The following is a 20,966-nucleotide window of genomic DNA, read 5'->3' as shown; positions in this document are numbered from 1 at the left end:
AGATGTCAGGGTTTTTTAACCAGTCAGATGTTCTCGGCTAACCATAAAAGCCTGGTTCTGGAAATGTTGCGGAGGTCAACTGGCCAAGGGGGTGGAACTAAGTGCATTCACCAGAGCGTCACTGCAGAAACTACAGCACATGAAATATTTCTTCACCCAGAAGCTTCCCTATCGCTGTTCATCACAGCATGAGCACAACTGCAGGTGACAGCTAATTCTACTGAGCAGACAGACTAATGGCCATGTGCGTTTGAGAGCCTGAAGTCCCACACTACTCCAACTTCACAGCTTGAAGGTGTACAGCATCTAAGTTTAAAGTTACTTGTATGCATTTAACAATGCATGGCTTTATGGTAAGCCGCATGATAGGCTTCTATTCCGATACTTGGAAAGCATGAAAAATGAGGCAATGCTTATTTTACCAGCAAGTATTGCAACCACTAAGGTATCGCCTTTATTGCAGAAATGATCCAGGTCAGGTTTTAGGACATGGTTCAGAAATAGTTACCATGAGGTAAAACCACACTGCACAGAATTTTTAAACAGACAGGCCCTCGATGGAAATTCATTGCAGCTAGAACATAAGCAAACAGCAAGCAAGAGACAGCTTTGACTAAACAGCTCAGAGTCAACAGTGACAATCTCCAAAATCAATGGAAGAAGAAGTGGACATTTCAGATGTGTAAGACAATACTCATTCACCTCTAGAGCATCCCACTACGTCACATAAAAATAAAATTGAAGGTCAACAAAAAGATAAACTAACTTGTTTCTGTAAAAACAAAACAAAATAAAACACAACACAACTCTAAAGCCCAGAATTTACACTAATATTCAATTTTAGATTTTGAGCTTCCATAAGTAGGAATGAAATACCACATTCTAGTTCTTTCCCTCACTCTCTCTCACCTCAAAGTATTCATGACTTTGTCTACACAGCACTTTGAGCTGGGACATTCACCTCAGAGTATTCTCTATGAATACACTCAAGGCCGCTTGAGATTTTATAAGTGATGTAATTGTTATTAGAAAGAAATGCTAGGAACCACAGAGAAGAATTAGATTAGGTAGCACTGAGGAGCTGCCTTAAATTTAAAATATTAGCAGATTTAAAGAGAAGAGTGTATGTTAGTTAGATCCTCGGCTGCCAGAGAACTGTGACTTCTGTACGGACAACTATTATGTCAAAGATCCACTCCAGCATGGCACTGATGGGCTGCACATGAAGAACCCACAGACCCACATAAGACAGATGATGTCTCCAGTTGGCATACTGGAGTTGGCATACTTCTCAGCTGGAGCTGAGAAGCTGAAACTCAAAAAAAAAAAAAAAAAAGATGTTTTCCTGTCTTTTCATTCTAAGGAGTTTCATTTAGCAGTTACCCTTTACCCTATTTCAGGGGAGGAATGATCCTTAAATCTCCCATGTCAAATTAAGCAGTGCAATTTGAGAAGCCCTGTAAAAGGAAAGTCACAGCAAACATCAAGAGAGAACAAGCTTTCTTTCCAAAAGGGAAATTAGTTAGAACTATTAATCAGGCACGTCCTGTCCTGAAAAAAAAGACAAAAAAATCCCACAAAAATGTAACAAAACAAGAAAACAACCACTCAAAAAAAACAACCCCAAAACAGCTATTGCTTTTAGTTACAAGGCACACTGAAATCATAGATTTAATATGAGAAAATATGTACACAAGAAGTCAGTAGGTCTCACGTACTTTTGTCCTTACAAGGTGTGGGATTTATTCTCTGAGATTTTTAAAATTCCATTACGTTTTCTTACTCACATGTGACAAAAAGCTCTAATGAGCCAGAAGCTTGAGACCCACTGAGATCTGTCATTCACACTCACTTTTAAAAGCTAACACCAATATATCTACCCCAGACAAAATGCGTGGCCATTCCATCCACCTTAACAACTGAAGGTTTTACTTTACCTTGACCATTATGTTTTTCTGTTTTCAAATACACCAGTATATTCATAGCATACACATTTTCAAACCATATACTTATACCAAATATTTCTATACCATGAGCTGCACTGTACTGAAAACTTTCCTTTCCCTTTGCTAAAATGGCCCATCATCAACATGCCGCTTTTTCTATGGGGGAATCTACTGGAAGGTTCATATGAAATTTCTACATGGTTACTGCATTCCAGTGAGTTGAGTTTAAAAGCACAGCTGCTTATGGGGAAACAAAGTTAAATTCATTCTTACCGTTTTCATCCACAGCAAGTACACTTGCTCCCTTTCCTAAGAGTTCTTGAACTACAACTGTTAGTCCATTTCGAGCAGCAACATGCAGAGGTCTGTGAAGACAAACAAACTGGTAGATAAACCTTAGAACAAACTGTAATACACAAGACGGATAAAATGCATTGTGTTAAATGATTACTGACATATTTTTGACATATTTTTACTCATATGTTATTTACCTAAATATAGGAGAAACAAAACGAAGATGGAAAAAATTAACAAAGCCATTTTCTTGCCAGAGAGAATCAAAACAGAAATAGTTCTGTTAAAATAATAATTTTATTATTTTTTTTTATTAATGGAACCACATATGAAGAAGTAGCTGCTGGAAATGATACGCCTGCTTATGAACTTCATCACAATAAAAAAGTAGTCACCTATACTTTCCTGTTAATAAATCCTGTTAATAAATAATTGAACAGTTTTAATAGATTGTGTCACATCTGAGATCTACTGTGTCACCAGCAATAATCATTAGAATACAAATATTGGTACATTATTTATTGCGTGTTAATGCTTTCAAGACACGCAGAAGCATTTCATCAATCTGCCTTCCAGAAACCACTACATTCCTTTGTGACCAGAGATGAAAAATTCAGACTGCATAAAGCAAGGAGAAAAATAAATTACTTTTGAAAACCTCAAACTATTAACCATGTCTTGTGAGGTGTCTTGATGCATCAAGGAAAGTGTAACTTTACCACAACTACTCTGTATACCTTTTTTAAATGAAATAGTTTTCCAGAATCAATTCCCATTGGTTAAAGAAATCCTACCACCACTCTGCAGGAAACAGAATAATCAGCTTCCTTCCACTCTGCTTTCTCTTGCAGATCTCTCAGAATAGTTGGTAAGACTGTAGGGGTTTGAACATGACAGATTCCAGAAGGGATGCAAGGCCAGAGAAATGTACAAGTTACTTGGAAGTTTTGCTGTTTATTGTAAATGGTCTGTGTGATAACATTCCTAAAGCAATCCAAGAATTTATGTGTGTAACTTAGCTACTTATCAGGTGTCAAATATTGCCTACAACACAAACACATTCTTTAAAAGGAAAAAAAAATGCAGAAAAGTTATTTTAGTAGTTCATTCTGAAATACATTTCACAGTATGACTTAGACATTCTAAGCTTTCCTTATAACCATGCTAACAAAACAGGCTTAATTCTACTTGAAGGTAGATCTTTAGAAAGCACTGAGAATACTGAGGGTGGTCAGGCATGGAACAGCCTTCTCAGGGCAGTGGTCATGGCCACACCTGCTGGAGTTCAAGGAGCATTTGGACAATGCTCTCCAACATATGACTTGAGTTTTGGGTGGTTCTTTGTGGAGCCCAGAGTTGGACTTCATGATCCATCCTTGTGGGTCCCTTCCAACTTGGGATATTGAGAATATAATGCAGAACGATAAAATAATATTGAATGGAAAACAAAGTCTTCCATCTCAGTAATAGATAAATGTTACTAACAGAATGCATGCTGAATAATACAAGCACACTTAGCTAGGTTTCATAGGTTTTTTTCATAGGCTAGCTACAAAAAAAAAACAAACGTAATTTGCCCCCAATGAATTTTAAAAAACCTGAATTTTAAGTGAAAAAATATTTAATTTATAAAACAAATACACTGGTGTACAGATAATCTCAGTGGATTGCAGTAATCTCACACAGGATTCCCTGAATCACAATACATTAACATTTATTTCTCATCCTTTTCACTCAGCTAAAACTAGAAGTTCAGGTTTGAACAATATACCTTCTCACTTCAGATTGGTCCTACTCCTGCTATTTAGCAATTCAAACAAAATTCAACCAATGTAGGAAAAAAAAATCCGCAAAAATATTTCTCTTTATAAGGAAGTCTTAGCAGAAAGACACCAAAAAATAATCTGAGAAAAACCACTCTGCAGATACATACGTTTGCAAGGCTGCGTTGGTGGCATTGATGAGGTTTCTGTCTGTAATCTTTTCCAGTATTAACAAGGCACTAGTTTCATGACCCTTAAATACAGAATAAACATTCGTCACATAGCAAATAACCTTCAAAAAAAGCTTTGAATGCCTTTCAAAAGTAATAAGTTCTATCATAGAAACACAGAATGGCCTGGGTTGAAAAGGACCTCAAAAGATAATCCAGTTTCAAGCCCTCTGCTATGTGCAGAGTCACCAACCACCAGACCAGGCTGCCCAGAGCCACATCCAGCCTGGCCTTGAACACCTCCAGGGATGAGGCATCTACAACCTTTCTGGGCAACCTGTTCCAGTGCATCACCACCCTCTGTGTGAAAAACTTCCTCCTAATATCTCACCTAAACCTCCCCCATCTCAGTTTAAAACCATTCCCCCTTGTCCTGTCACTATCCACCCTCGTGAGCAGCCATTCCCCCTCCTGTTTATATGCTCCCTTTAAGTACTGGAAGGCCACAGTGAGGTCTCCCAAGAGCCTTCTCTTCTCCAAGCTAAACAAGCCCAGTTCCCTCAACCTTTCTTCATAGGAGAGCTGCTCCAGCCCTCTGATCATCTTAGTGGCCCTCCTCTGGACCCGCTACAAGAACTCCACGTCCTTCCTGTGCTGGGGGCCCCAGGCCTGGACGCAGTACTCCAGATGGGGCCTCACAAGAGCTGAGTAGAGGGGGACAATCAGCTCCATCTCCCTGCTGGCCACTCCTTTTTTAATGCAGCCAGAGCACAGTTGGCTTTCTGGGCTGCAAGGGCACACTGCTGGGCTGCAAGCGAACCCTTATTTGGAAACAGTGTTTGATAACACAAAGTACCAGTGAGTACCAGTGAGGTCAGACTATGCACGCACCTTGCTGCAAGCCAAATGGAGTGCTGTGTTCTTACAACTATCTTGCAAAGTCAGATCAGCCTTAGCACTGCTAACCAGCACCTCTGCAAGAAATAAAGCTCTGTATTAACTGAAAGCACAGTCTGTAAAGTTTTAATAGTTTACATTTGTGCAAAATGAATATGTTATTTTGACAAAATGTATCCACAATAATCAACTGATAAGGCAACTTCATCTGTGGTAAGATCAACACACTGAACAGCAGAAATAGATACTTTACCAACAGTATTTGTCTGTCCATTTTCTGCAGCCATCATCAAAGGTGTTTTCCCAGAAGCATCTACAGCATTTACTTGAGCATTGTGACTGAGTAGAAGCTGTAGACACTCAACATGATCTGTAAAAGCTGCTGCATGAAGAGGGGTCCTGAAACAGATCACACGGTCATGCTCAGCTGTGCTTTCTACAGACACACTGACTGTGATCAGACCTGACTGAAGGTACAGAGACTGGGCAGTCCCTTGATCAGATAAGATCAGGAATGTTAAGAGTTGTGACCGGTGCCTTCAAGAAATCCCCTTCAAGTTTCAAATACATAACTCTTATCTGTGTAGTTCACAGTACAGATAGAATTTGATTCAGAGAGGAAAAGTACAGATAAAATAATACTCATGAAGTGATGCAATTTTAACCATGCCTACACAACAAAAAACCCATTTAGGTTTACTGAATCAGAACTAGATTTAAAATTTTTTTTTTTTTTACTCAGAATTTAAAACAATCTTCAAAGAATAAAAAAGGGGGAAGTTGAAAATAATGTAAGTAGCCATTAAAAAGCACAAACAACAGAATTTAGCAGAGTGAATGCAATCACTACATACATTCTTCCACCATGCAGATGCACTCTTACCTTCCCTTTGAATCTGTTGAATTTACAATACCAGCACCTAATGTGTCAATTAACATTTCTGCAGCACCTTCATTGTCATTTATCCTATAAAGAATTAAACAAGCTGTTATTTACAGAATGATAAATCTTTTGTTAAATACCATGATTAAGTCTACGAAGAATAATTTTGCTTTTCCTTACACAGCACAATGCAATGGACTGAAAGAATTTCCTTCCATTTTCTGAAAAACTTCTTGTTCCAAGAGAAGTTCTACACAACTGTCGTGACCTGAAGTAAATGCAGAGATAGTTTAACAAAAGATAAATAAATTAAAAAAGGAAAAGAACTGCTTATGATTTAGAAGAAATATTTATCTAAATTGGATTGAGCAATATTTTATTTTCAAGTTTTAAAGTAGTTTTAAAGTATAGTAACGTCTATCTCAGTATTAACAATTATATGTATTTAACTGTCAACCCATCTGATGGAGAAGTTTTGCATTAAAAAGAATATGTGACTGCTAGGAGAAACAAAGTATACAAGATTGTGAAAACCTTTGTATTTCTGTAATTGACGAACCCCATTTTTTCCAAGACTGTTCATTTTATTCTCTCAATGGGACATTTTATATATAACAATCAAACCGAAGCATCTGGGTACTTCTTTACACCTGGAAACCATTTCAACTACAATTCAGTAGTTTGCTTTGCTTTGTTAAATTATGAACATGCTTCCTATTTAGGGAATCCGAAACTATTTATATATAAACTTCATTTTGTCACTTGTCTTCACTACTTACAGTTAATATGAAACCACAGAATCACAGAATGGCCAGGGTTGGAAGGGACCTCAAGGATCATGAAACTCCAAATCCCTGCCACATGCAGGGTCACCAACCTTCTCATTTAATGCTAGACCAGGCTGCCCAGGGCCCCATCCAATCTGGTCTTGAACATTTCCAGGGACAGGACATCCACAACCTCTCTGGGCAGCCCATTCCAGCACCTCACCACTCTCTCTGTAAAGAATTTCCCCCTGATGTCCAAATCAATAATGTGTTTGAATAACACGTACATGACTGACTGCAGAATATAATAAAACGTAAATTCTTGTATTAGTCAAAATGAAAGCTGTCCATAAATGGCTAGCACCTCCCCAAACATGTTAGTAGAAGAGTCTGTTCTTACTAATTAAATGATTTCCAGGTCCTGACATGAACATAACACTGCATCCAGCAGTGTTAACGCACTGTATTGTTCCGCAGTTTTTCCCTCTAACTGTTGACTCCCTCTGTAGTTACATCTACACTCTGACTTTTAACTTAAGATTTCAGATATGAGATATATGATTTTAAGCAATACAGCGTCAACACTCAATTCATTGAAAAGGAAGATTTACAAGTGATGATTACTGTTCTGGAAGTAATAAAACTAAGCATGACATAACAGCCCTGTACATTTTCACCCAGAAAATGCCCAACAATAGAAAAAATCTTTTCTTCTTGACTCATTTGATTCTCAATTTTTATTTTATTGTTGAATACTTAATTGAGATTCAGAATGCTTTAATTGTATTGGAAATTCTTTGTGAGACACTATGCCTACAGAGAGATACATTCCTCCCCAACATGCTTTCATGTTTACCATTATAACAGGCCCAGTGCAGCGATGTATAGCCATGATTGTCTGCTATTGCAGGTATTGCATCCACAGATGTAGCTGACTGCAAGAGAGCTCCTAGAACACCTATATGTCCACATGCAGCTGACAAATGTACAGGGGTTCGCCCCCTACAGTCTCTTAATAAGGACTTAGCACCATGTTGAAGTAGTGCTTCCACACATTCCTCATGCCCAGTAACTGCCTGAGAGAAAGAAATGAAATAACAAGTTTGCAAATATTCATGTGGAGCGTCAAGGTGTATAACTAAACAAAATGCAGGTAATGTCTTAAATTTTTAAGTAATAATAAAATAAGCACAGTTACAGTTTTTAATATTTGGAAACAGCCACTCTGTTGGAAAAACAGCAATGTACTTTTATATTCATGAGAGGATAATTTCTTGGAATAATACTGAATGAACTACTCATCTTCTAGGGCTAGTTCAGTTATCTGTCAAAGATTAAAAAAAACAACAACAACAACAAAAAGACCCAGAAAACCCAAACCTATTTGGCACATATAACAATTTAATTCCATCCATTAACACGCCCTCCACCCCATGACAAAAAGTTGTACTTCAGGTCTTCTGCAGACAACAGCTTCTGGCAACATTATGAGACTCAGGAAATCCAACAGAATTCTGAGGTTATGCAGCAAACAAGCAAAAGCTAGCCCTGAAAGCAACTAAAAAGACAATCTAAAGCTAAGAACGGCATTATCAAAATAATAAGAACTTCATTAGTGCTACAAACTAAGCCTGTATTTTAATTCAGTGTGTACAATACTCGAAAAGACAGAAAGGAAATATTCTCTTACCCCTCTGTGTAATGCTGTCCTTCCCCACTTATCTTTGGCATCTACGTTTGCTCCCTTGTTGAGAAGTGAATAAACACAGTCCGTGTGCCCATTGAGAACAGACAACATCAAAGGAGTCCTACACAGAGAGAGAAATTAAAGCATAATTTACATGGAACTGTAACAGACTAGTGCTCCACCTGGTCCAACCCCTTCTCCAGCAGGAACACACAGATCATGCTACCCCCGCTCATGTCCAGGTGGTTTTTGAAGATGCTCACAGAGGAGACTACATAACCTTTCTGGGCAGACTGTGCTCTGTCACCCTCACAGCAAAGAAAAGCATTCGGATGTTCAGATGGAACTTCCCATGTTTCAGTTTGTGCCTGTTGCCTCATCCTGGCACTGGGCACTATCAAAGAACACTGGAAATTTAGACTATCCATAAGCTTCTCTAGCACTACCTTTATTCCAAGAATGCCAGGAGATTCAAGAAAATCAATTTATTTCCACTAATTCAGAATTCCTGATTAAAGTATTCCCAATTGAACAAGATATTTTTAACTGCCAAAGCTGTTTATTGTAAAATATGCACTCATTTGTCTTAGTTCAAATTTCACCTCCTTTGAAAGCAACAAACTAAAAATGACCAATGTAAAACCGTATTTATTTTTGCCCTTTCATAAAATGAAGTAATTTGTGAATATTAGATTGTGTATTTTTAAAACTTACTGTCCATTTCCATCTTGAATGTCCACTGCATTCTGTGGTTCTGCATTTCCTATCAATAGTCGCAAACATTCAGAGTGACCATTTGTAGCTGTAAAACATCATCAAAATACCAGTTTTACAACAATTGTCTTCAAGTATGCAGCAGAAAGAGAACAGCAACTTGCCCATGCTGACACTCCATAGTTTGAGAAGCCAGTGTACATCTTTATCACTGATATAATTGATTTTAATATATAAAATTTGTATTATATATTAATACACAGTAACAAAGAATATGAGCACTCAATGATTTCAGACATGAGGTATTCTCAACTATATAGTATTGCACAGAATCAACTGCAACCGTCAATTCCGAACAGGTATTTGTTTTTGAATACAAATGGGGTTGCACACATCAGCTGTAAGAGTATATGTTTACACACTGTCCACAAAAAGGAATAATTAAATATAATATCACAACTTATACCTGTGCCTTAGAACAAGCAAACACATACACAGTCATACACAGAATTTGTTAACGAGTGTAGCCACGTAGCTTATAATAATAATGTCAATTCAAATAAGCCTATTTTCAAAGACAGGAAAAAAATATGTGAATAAGGCATGACTGCCATATTTTGAGTTTATAGATGTTTTCCTGGAAGTCAGTAAGAAAACATTGTGAAGGTTTGCTATTATTTGAAAATATGCAGTAAGGAGTGATTTAAAAACATGAAAGAAACAGAACACAGTTTTCTAGTCTCTTCTCAAACTGATAGAAGTATTTTACAGCCAGGACAAGCAACACAAATCACGTATCTAAATTTGGGCTGTGTGAAAGATGAGGAGAGAAAAAGAACATACTGCTGACACTTCTCAGTGCAATTAGTCTTGCTAGCTGAATGGACAAGATTGGAACTAAATGGTCTTAAGTCCTTTTTAACCCAAACATTGCATACACCCTTTTAGAGAGTAGCATGGAATGGTAATTCACAAGCTGAAATGATTTATGGGGTTAATACAGGTTTCCACTGTAAGTGCTTTGTTACCTTCATTAATATAATCTATACCTATAAGTATATAAAAATCTAGAAGTCTTAAGTCTTAACTTAACAGTAACCTAAAAGTGATCACTCATTCCTTAACACCATTTCTTAGAATGCTAAGAGACTTCCAAAGATGAAGGAAGATCCACTTCAAAAGCCAAAATTTTAGAGTTTGTCAGTTAGCACAAACCTGCTGCATGTATTGGGGTTCTCTTTACAACATAATCTTTCACCAAGATTGATGCTCCCTGATTAATGAGCACATCTACACATTCGACGTGTCCCTTGAAGGCAGCAAGATCCAGTGGTGTCCTTCCATTGTTATTCCTCACATCAAGATCCAGCAGTGACTGTACCAGCACTTCCAGAGCTTGATGGTGGCCATGGTAGGCCTAAGAGAAAGAGAAAGTTCATCAGTTTTCCCATGACTACATAAATGAAACGGTGAAGACAGTATTTTTATTTTTATGTATGGAAGAGCTCCTGATGCAGCATACAGATCATTACAAAATATTTACAATTAATTTTGAAAACTCTTTCAGGAGGAAGGTTGGTGCTTTTTCATTTCATTCTTCAAATAAGCAACAAAGTATTTTCATAAAATTTTCCCTGCTTCCAATTTGTAAAACCATCAGTATTCTGAATACTGCATGTTACATTCCTTGTAATGAAGTTACATAATCCTCAGACTATTTCAAGTGAAGAACATATGCAAGTATATTGAATTCCTATGAGGTTTTAAATAAAACATTTTAGAAAAAAAGGTGTAAAATTCTGTAGGTAAAAAATACAGTACAATTAGCTACCATAATTGGTAAAAATAGAAGGGACTTAGAAAACCAAACAGAAAAAGATAAGAATGGATATACAAGGATAAAACAAAACAAAACATAAAAAATGTAGTTAAGCATCAAGACAAAGCATCAGAATAAGTAATGAAAATAAACTACAAGTATGGTTTTATAGCTTCTACAGTAAACTCAGAATTTCTTCTCATAGACATATAAGCTCTATTTCCAGAAAAAGCTCAATTCCAGGAACAGTCTCTTTAACAGCTTTCTTTTACCAGTACGAGATTACTTTTCCCTTAGCCATATATATAGCAATATATGTACTACATGAGACCTAGGCTATTTTCAGAAAGTACATTGAGGTTTTTCCACTGCTAGAAGTCCAGTGAAAAGAATAAAGTTACACATTGATCTGTTTTTCAGTTCCCAACTTATTGACAGTTTCAACAGGTTCGCTCTTCTCTTACTGTTTTTGCAATTTTGCAAAAGTATTAAAGATAAACATTTCTCATAATAAATGATGATGGTAAAAAAACCCACTATTATTCATAGAATAAGTTTTTACAAAAGTTTAATTAATATGATTCATAAAATAAATCCTAATTATATGAATCAAAGCGAAAGCAGTTCCACAAAGCAAAAGTGAAAGGCAAAAAATCATCCTGTATTCAGGGTGATTATGCACTGTATTTTCAGGTTTAATTTATTTTATTGGCCTACTTAAACACAAACAAAACAAAACCAAAACCAAAACCAGGATGAATCAAAACTATGCCAACAACTCTTGCAACTAGAGGAGGACCCATCACTGACTACTGAAATACTTACAGCTAAATGCAGTGGACTTATAGGTGCTCTGTTGTCTGAATCGTTCAGCATGTCAGTACCTGATGTTTCCATTAGCTTAACAGAGAAAGTCTGAGTGAGTACAAAAACTCAACACCTTTAAAAACATTCAGCAATAACTGCTAGCTTCCAGTATACACAGATTAAAAAATAAGACAGAATATTAGGAAAAAAAAATAAAAGACTACAATTTCCTTAACAGTTCTAGATTCATTCCAATTTTCTAATGGCTTGGAACTGCAATTACTGCAACCCCTCCCCCATACTCTTCTCCTAAAGTTGCTTAATTTTGCCTAATAATGCAATGATCAAATCAGAAATTAGTGTAAAACTAAGACTTTCCAAAGCAATCATATGAAATAAATAGATGAATTCACATGAAAAGAATTTCAGGACTGGTGAGAAGAACAATTGCAGGAAAAAAAATGCGTATATATTTCTATTTGATACTTTCAAATGTTTTTCAAGTTTTAATCCTGTTTTTTTTTTCATGACTGTATTTATCTTTTTATGGTAGAAAAATTCAAACACAGTGTTTGTGAACACCCAATACGGTCAGTTCACCATGTTTTCACAATCATAATTTTATAGCAGTCATACATAAGTTTAAGTCAGCGCATGGCTTAAAAATATTTTTGTATTTCACAATGCTGAACTGCAATTAAGTCTTCACTGCAACTGAAATTAAATAATACATCCAGGCACTGAAGAAATGTTTGACTAAGCTTAACGATAAGGAGCAGTATTTTTAAAATGACACATTCCCTTTTGCTGCCTATTACTTTAAAAGTGAGAAATCACACACACTTACAACATCTAGAGGCGTTTCACTCGCAATCTGCAATTAAAAACATTCAGAATTTTTATTTTAATACATTTGAATATAAAAGTACAATCTGCATAAAAATATTATTTTATACAACACAGAGCAGACAAAATTCTCTCATATCAAGTAAGATGCATGTTTTTGCAAAGGGCTACATTAAAAATGAACTGGAGGCCCTATTATCTAAAATTCAATTGTAAGGCTGTTAATTTACTCTTACTGTGGAAACTACTTTAAGGCATCCTTACTTGACAAGTTTTCCTTATATTTAAATTTACTTGTTCAGATTAAATCTGCAAAATTTCTTAACACTCCTCAGGAGGATACGTGTGGGTATTCTACTTCAGCCATAAAGAAAAAAAAATAAAAAAACAATGGAAAATTAATATCACATATCCTCAACCAGTCTTACCTCATCTCCAAATATGCTATCTTTTTACACCAGTGTCTACCACCTTACCTCTCCATCTCTCTATTTTAAGAGTAGCAAGTGTTTAAAGATTTACTGTACAGGAACTGAAAACCACTAACAAACTAAGCTAACATGAAGAATGAAGGTGGAGGAATGCCCTGGCCTTTGCTCTGTGAGGACAGCTGTTACATCCTTCACCTGTAACAAAGCTTTCTTACCAGTTCAAGACATAAGCGATGACCGTAGGCAGCAGAATAATGAACTGCATTGTATCCTTGCTTGTCTCGGATCCCTGGATTGGCATCATTTCTTAGCAAGTATTCCAGGCACCTGTTTAAATTGAAATACGGAACCATATATCTAAATGTTGAATTTCAAGTTTACAGTAAGTGATAAATCATTCCAATTCAATTGGAAAACAGAATGTAACAAAGACGACTAGCAATTTAATATGCGATATTGGCTGGGACTAAAGAACACCTAACTGAGTGCACCGAGTGCTGAGGTCAATCACAAAGTTTCTAGAATCTGAAAGAATCCTTCTCTGCATACATCCAGAACCTTCTGAATCCTGACTTGGCTACAGCTAATATTCCATGGCTATTTTTCTCTTAGATAACACAGCTACTGATACTTTCATTAATATAAATGATTACTATTTTTGCATTTTATACAATATATCAGTATGTTTTTCTGCACCTAATATGGAAGGAAAAAAAACTAACAGCTGAGTTCTTCAGAATCACTGACTCCATTCGACTACCAGACACTAATGTATTGATTTATATATATACAACTCTAAACACAGTTGATGACATACTCATATCCTACCAATCATTCCTCTTGTAACCTGAGGTTGTAAGGCAGAACGCAATCAGCAGTTTCAAGCACTGACACTCAAGCCAGGAGGATGAGAAATGGGATACTGATGTCAGCTCTCTCTCTTAAAGAACTACTACTATTTTTTGTTAAGAAAGACTTCATACATGAACACTACATGATTCCCATGCGTTTGTAATTTCATGTTGCTCACCACTTAACCAAAGTTTTGCAAGGAACAAGGAACATCAATGGCCTTATCTATCTAGATTTCTTTACTTTTGTACTTTGTGAATTTGTCTTTTCACAGAAAACTCAACATGCTCTGCAAGAAGTGAAGTCTTTTAAAGTTGTCAAGTAGCATTCTAACAAATAAAAAACCAAATCAATAGTTTTACTGTTTCCTTTTATCCAGAAAGATTAACTTTGCATCTTTTGAATACTTGGGTGTCTTCAAAAGGCTTCTCAAAGAGGAGATAAATCAAAATTTCTGAATGCCCAAATAAATTTAGCTTATTTCCCTTTTCTTTGGTGGCGCACTATTCAATAATTTTAATATCTGCAAAAAGATCATGTGTTTTTCCCCTAACGTGCTGCTTAGTTTGCTTCAGTCTGTGAGCACCTTTCTCTAATATTGCCAAAGTAAAGCTTACTGGGTGTACATTCGAGATCCAAAGTATTTTGCACACAGAAACGAACAGGAAAATAATTTTCAACAAAAACATCCTTGTCTCTAAGTTTGGTCTTGAAAGAATCTGAACAAAGACCATAAAAACACACTTAAATATACTTGGAATTTCCATATACTTGTAGATCACTTCCTGACATTTTTCCCAGGCTTTGTATTCCAAATCAGCAATTGCTTTTAGCTTAATTCCTATTCTGAATATGAGCTGAGCAGCACTGGCTTTCCAGCTGTTATTAATCATCTTGCTGCATCAACATTAAAAGCTGCTCCCTCGGGCCATTCTGCTCTGTAGTCTGACTTGCAGAGAGCCAAGTGTTAATCAGAGCAGTAAAACTGCATGGCTTTTCAAGACAAGCTTTTGAGTTATCTCCTAAAGCTCTGCAATATTGCCATCATCATTTGCAACTGTCCCTTCTATAAGGCAGGAGGAAAAAATGATGCCATCTGAAGAACTACTGCAGTTTGGAAGTTTTCTCAGCAACTGTGAAGCTAAAATTAACCTTAGCTCAACATGTGGAAGAGGCTGGTTTAGCAATAGGTATCAGTATATTAGTTAAAGGACCAATATATTAGTTTAAGAAAAAGAATCAATGAGTTCTAGTTCTAATACTTTACAGTTTAGCTGTGCTTGGTGTGTGAACAACCTTGCTATTCTTAACTATCCTGCTACACAGGAGCACTGGAGTCACGACAGACTACTTTTATCTTTGCATGCAAGGACTTCAGTCTGTGCAAGGACTTCTTCCCCAGATTTCACACATATTGTTTTGGGTTTCAGTGCACTAAGATAGCAAAAGTTGCTGATTATGGTGTAACATGCAATGGAAATTTGCCCAGCTGGGGAAGAACAGCCAAAGGTCAGCCAAAACTCACTGTGATAAAGATGATGGTGGAAAAATGAGGAGAAAGTGGTCTAAAACCACCAGAGGCTGCTATCATGCGTGCCCAGAGGGACACATTACCATATACTAATGAGTTTTTGGGAAAGAATGAATATGTATGCCAGTGTATTAACTGTTTACATGTAGGACCTGAACTCTGAGAGAGCACGTTTGATATGTCAAGTCAGCTGGTATGTGACTTGAGGAATAAAGGAATGCTGCTTTCTCATACCACTCTGGAGCCAGAGTTCTCTTCCCAGATTTCAGATGACACATGTAAGAGTGCAGTTAAAGCAGTACTATCTCAATAAAAAGGAACTGAATGCATTTGTATTAACTGTCAGACAATTTTCTTTTGAAATTTGTCTTTGTGTAGATGAGGCATTTACTTGAATAACATGAGTTACGTGGCCATGAAAATATTCCTTATTTATCCCTCAGTATCCCATCAAGTTACAAGCCTCGTACCAAAGGCTACTCCATCTTTTAAAAACTGTTGTATTCAAACAAGATGGTATGGCATCAAAAAGCATTACTTTCCAGGAAGGTGCTGCTGTATGCCTTTGAAATGGGATGCTGTACACCAGTCTGTTTTGACCACTGAGTGAATGTGCACACACAGAAGAGACTCTCCCCTTAAGCCTGTTACATACACAACAACTGACTCAATAAACCTTATTAATTTTGTAGCTATCTGCATAAGCTTCATGTGTATGCACTAACATTATTCCAATTTCTGTACGTACAATCAGTAGTTACAAAACTAACACACACAAAAGGCACTTATGGATTTATAAAGGCCCTTGGATGCATTTTGTTAACACAAATTTAACTACTTCACAAAAATTTATAACCAAGACAGTTCTAATGCTGAACATGAATAGCTTAATCAAATCCCAAATGGATAAAGTGGTTAAATGTCTCGTAGTTAAATGTCTAGTTCATCTTTATCCTGGTATAGGCCTACTGTTACTCACAGATTAGTTTGACAAAGTATTTCCGACTAACAATGCAGATTTGGGGGCAAAGTGAAGAACCCTCCACAAAACACCCCATCGTTTGTCAAAGTTTGATCTTGAAGTAAAATGACCCTACTGGTTACAGCCATCAGAAAGTTACATGGCACCACCCCACAGACAACATTTACTCAACCACTACTACACAGCAGGCGAGATCAAAATGTCTACTCACCATTAGAATATCCGCACTAAAGAATGTAATAGAAAAATTATAACACATTCATTTATCTCAGAAATATTTTCCATACAATGAACAAGTCACTGCCAGTCTTAATCTTTAAAAAAATATAAAAGATGCGTTCAGCAAAGCTGACAGGAAAATGCACCCAAAAGTCCCAGCTCAGATGTTTCTAAAGATAATTTCTGTAGGACAAAGCGTGCCACACTTACTTTCCATCTGTGTCTGATGCAGCTGCATAGTGCAGAGGTGTACAACCCCTCTCATCAAGGTCGTTCACACTAGCTCCAGATCCCACAAGGGCAAACAGGCACTGATAATTACAATTGGCAGCAGCATAATGGAGTGGAGTTCTTTAGTACACATTTGAATAAAAAGTACAAAGGTAAATAACAGCAAAATAATACTAGAGAGACAGAAAATGCAAATGAAAATGAAATTTAAATCCTCCTTTCCCTTTTTAGCAAATATTTGTGGCAAAGAAATGCATAAATACAATATTAAGAATTATCTTTGAGGGGCCATTTAATAACACAGGCCATCTGGGGGACATATTTGTCAGCCAGCACATACACATACTGTGGTATGAAGACCTATATGACATACAATAGTTTACATTAGACATTTTAGATAATTTAGTTAAATAGGTAATTTCAAGCTACGTGAAAAATATGGACAAATTCAAGAATTGCATAGCAACTAAACAAGGTCAAAATACAACAGTTAGCAAATCAATATTTTTTGCAAAAAGTTCATATTTTTAGCTAATAGAGGCATGCAGTATTTTTAACTATAACAATGTATCAGAGGTATTGTTAAAGAAAAATCTTGAAAATATACATTGTTTCCTTGTAACAAAATCATGACATACTGACATATTGATATTGATGAATCATGTCAAGGGAAACTTATTCTATCTTCAATTCTCAAAATAGCAGTTTAGCACCACAATGGTAAAGAATTTCAGTTTCTATTTATAAAAACTGATTGCTTCTACAAATTTCTCCATTTTGAGTGTAGGAGGCACTTCAAAATGTTCTACTTCTCTCCTCCAAAATTATTTTTTTCCAATTTTCTTAAATTTTAACTATTTTAAAATTCATCCATGAAAATAACTGCTTTGTGTAACATGCAAGTTAAAACAAAGGTGTCAATGAGAAAAGTTGCAACAAACAATTGTTGCTTTCTCAGGAAAGAACAGAAGAATTCAAAGTGAAGCACAACTCTATATCCTTAACACTTCCCTCATACATTACTGCCACTCACGTCTCAGGAAATCTGATTTTCCAGGATGTGAACAGCAGGAGTAGTGCATGAGCAATACTACAATTTCAGGATGTAATGTCAGATTTTGCACAAGTAGTGATCGTGCAATCTGAACTTAAATAATTCTACATCAAAAACAGAAATTCATGTCATTCCAAACAAGTTCTGAGCTCAAATGAGGAAAGGAACAGTAACAGATGGATAAAATGAGAAGTAGATGAGGAAGTTATAATAAAACCTTGGACTTTTAACTAAAGAAAAAGCCTTCAGAAATAGTAACAAACATACAGACTGACATACTATTTGGAAAACATTGCTTATGTCCTTGAATGAGTGAAATATGAACTCATTACATCCATGTTCTAAGCAGTGAAGGCTCGTAGCATTGCAGCTGAATATGTAATGCACTCTTTAAAAACAAGACTGAGCACCTACCTAAAAATATGTCTCCAGCTTTCTATAACATATGCTGAAGAACACTTTATAAGGGACATAATAGTTTAAAAACATAAATTGAAATGAAAGGATTTGACCACATAGCAATATGCATTTTATAACACTTTAGAAACCCATCAAAATATACAACTCTAAAATCTCTTACCTCCCAAATCTGTCCTTTTTGTTGAAATCTGCACCAGTATTCAGCAGAAGATTTAGGCACTCCAAATTCCTATTAAATTAATGCAATATTGCTTGTGATTGCAGATTACAGTTTCTTAATATTGGCCTTTATAACTGCCAGAACTGCATCTTAGATGTTTTTTTTTTTACAACTAAACTATATGAAAACTTCTGAAAAGTATATTTTCTGTGAATTTGTATATGTAATACACATTTCACAGTTCCAGAACCAAACCAGAAAAGAACACAAATTATTTCATGACCACATACAAAAACTGTACTGATATCAAATGGCATGCATAAAGGGCATGGATGTTAACTCCCCTAATAGGAGACTCAATTCTTAAAAAGAAAATAAAAATAAAAATTATACCTGAACAGCACATGATTTTTGCTACCAGGATTCCAACACAGAGGTATATATTTGAAGCTCAAATGTAAATTATAATGTAATGCAAATATTTTACTTAAGCAATTCATTTTCAATACAATATGACCACACTAACAGATGTATAGCACTGCCTCTTTAAACAAGATCTTAATAACTTTTCTAAATTGTAGATGAATGAGGGAATGAGTCACAAATAATGTGTTTTTATATGGAAAGACAGCATTTTAACCTTAATCATTTGAAACAAGAACGTACCTATTAAGTAACTTTTCACTGAGAATGATTATTTAGCAGTATTACTTAAGTAACATTGCAATAGAAAATGAAAATATCATTATAATGGAGTTTTTGTGTCCCACAAAGTGTATCATGAGATTTATTACCCAATTCTTCCAGGCAATTTTGAGTAGCTGCTATAGATAACCTACAATACAATAACAATAATCAATATAGATCACAACTCAAGTGATGAACAAGTAGTTCTGACCACTTCATCCATCTAAACTCTGGAATTCAATTACGACTTATAATTTTGCTTGACTGATTTTTTGTTTGTGGATAAGGTAAAAAAAAAAAAAGTATTTCCCAAAGTTGCTGTTCTTCACCTCATGTCCTATGGTGACCTAGAAGGGCACGACATCTTTGCAATTGTATCATCACCCATGGGAAATCAAAATAAAATCCAGTTCATCCCCAAGCATAAACCTAAGATAAAGCTGATGATACCTGGACACTGTACTCCAGTAATTACTTATACAGCTGAATATTTAATTAATTTTTATTGCTTGTAGATGGAATCCATCTTGAAATTATTTTCGCATTTACATAATTCCAAGGGGAGAGCATAGGAGAGATGCAAAGAAGAAAGAATAATAAAAAAAAGGAATGATCAGCAATTAAGAAATGAACACTAAAAATAAAAGCACGAATGCTTTTTACATACCCTCCAGCTGCAGCTGCATGAAGACAAGTTCTGCCAAAGTCATCTGGTGTGTCTATGTCAAAACCTATAAATCAAGTATTTGTAAAGCAGTTATGCAATGCGGGCTTTCACAAAACTGTTCTCATCTACCCTTAAGAGAAATGCTTGCAAAACAAACTTAGCAGCTAATTGAGAAAAAGCACTGAAACTAACTGTTGTTATTTGCAGTGTTTTGAAAAGCACATTCAAATAAAACTGAAAAGGAAAAAGTAAAACAAAATTTGCAGTGTTGAGGAAGTTATGTTGTTCCTACAGCACATAGTATCCATAAAGATAACAGGAAAACTTAATAAGCTAGAATTTCTACGTGTTCTGCAGATAATTTTTATTGTTTTATTTTTTATTTTTCACAAAGAGGGAGATATCAACACTACCAAATCCAGAATCAACTTACATTTCATCTTTCATTTTATCTCTCTAGTGTCAGGCAAAGATCTTCACTAAGCTGGAAATCCATATTAAAGTTACCACTTAAGCCTTAACTTTGTCCTGACATTTCTATGAGAAAGATTGTCCCCCATGCATTATTAATTAAGTAGCTAAAAACTGATTGGTCAAACTTATCTTTGTTGTTAAGATAGGTATCTGAAGAAAAAGCTGTAGCAGGAGAAGTAAAGTCTACACAGTCAAATAAAACAAATGGGACATCTCAAACATCTCAGCCAAATTGTACGCCCAGGACAACCCTTTTTCCCTCTTCCAAATGAAGGGATATTTCTTAGAATTTGACACCAATCAGCACACAAGTACTCTTCTACTCATAAACTTCATGCTCCCTAATTGATTCTTATCCTGTTGTGCTGCAAATATGGAATTTATAAAGGCAGCACCTGAATCATACATCAAAGAGTAACACAAGTGTTGGAAAGAATAAGCAAGGGCACAAACTCTCTCCTCTGGGCAGTAAATGATCCCACAAAAATCAGCATGAGATCCACCCAGACAGAAACAGTAATAAAGTAGAGGAATTGAAACTGCTTTCCATCTTAACCAGAACTTGGACCTCAGAATTGTTTCATGCGAATAGAACTTCCATGACTCCATTCCACACGCTCACCTTCAACTTATTTTAAAGCAAGAAGCTGCATTAACAATAAAAC

At 35.9% G+C, this 20,966-nt stretch overlaps 1 protein-coding gene across 3 annotated transcripts in view; it reads right to left on the bottom strand.

Annotated features, from left to right (window-relative positions):
• ANKRD28 (ankyrin repeat domain 28) overlaps positions 1-20,966 on the bottom strand; it is a 106,488-nt gene that overhangs the window by 1,987 nt on the left and 83,535 nt on the right. For all 3 annotated transcript variants that reach the window (XM_031590171.2, XM_031590170.2, XM_031590172.2), the window contains 16 exons: positions 19,828-19,891; positions 18,474-18,542; positions 16,819-16,959; positions 13,240-13,351; positions 12,595-12,621; positions 11,766-11,840; positions 10,337-10,538; positions 9,122-9,209; positions 8,411-8,528; positions 7,577-7,796; positions 6,134-6,221; positions 5,954-6,037; positions 5,324-5,469; positions 5,065-5,147; positions 4,174-4,256; positions 2,220-2,311 (listed from right to left, as the gene is read on the bottom strand). In XM_031590171.2, the coding sequence (XP_031446031.1) occupies positions 2,220-2,311; positions 4,174-4,256; positions 5,065-5,147; positions 5,324-5,469; positions 5,954-6,037; positions 6,134-6,221; positions 7,577-7,796; positions 8,411-8,528; positions 9,122-9,209; positions 10,337-10,538; positions 11,766-11,840; positions 12,595-12,621; positions 13,240-13,351; positions 16,819-16,959; positions 18,474-18,542; positions 19,828-19,891 (1,692 nt within the window). The remainder of the gene's footprint in view (positions 1-2,219; positions 2,312-4,173; positions 4,257-5,064; positions 5,148-5,323; positions 5,470-5,953; positions 6,038-6,133; positions 6,222-7,576; positions 7,797-8,410; positions 8,529-9,121; positions 9,210-10,336; positions 10,539-11,765; positions 11,841-12,594; positions 12,622-13,239; positions 13,352-16,818; positions 16,960-18,473; positions 18,543-19,827; positions 19,892-20,966) is intronic.

Source organism: Phasianus colchicus, chromosome 6 (assembly GCF_987193195.1).
Source record: "Phasianus colchicus chromosome 6, bPhaCol1.hap1.1, whole genome shotgun sequence".
NCBI lineage: Eukaryota > Metazoa > Chordata > Aves > Galliformes > Phasianidae > Phasianus > Phasianus colchicus.
Note: the sequence above shows the minus strand (reverse complement) of the source record. Positions and strands in the feature narration are given on the sequence as shown.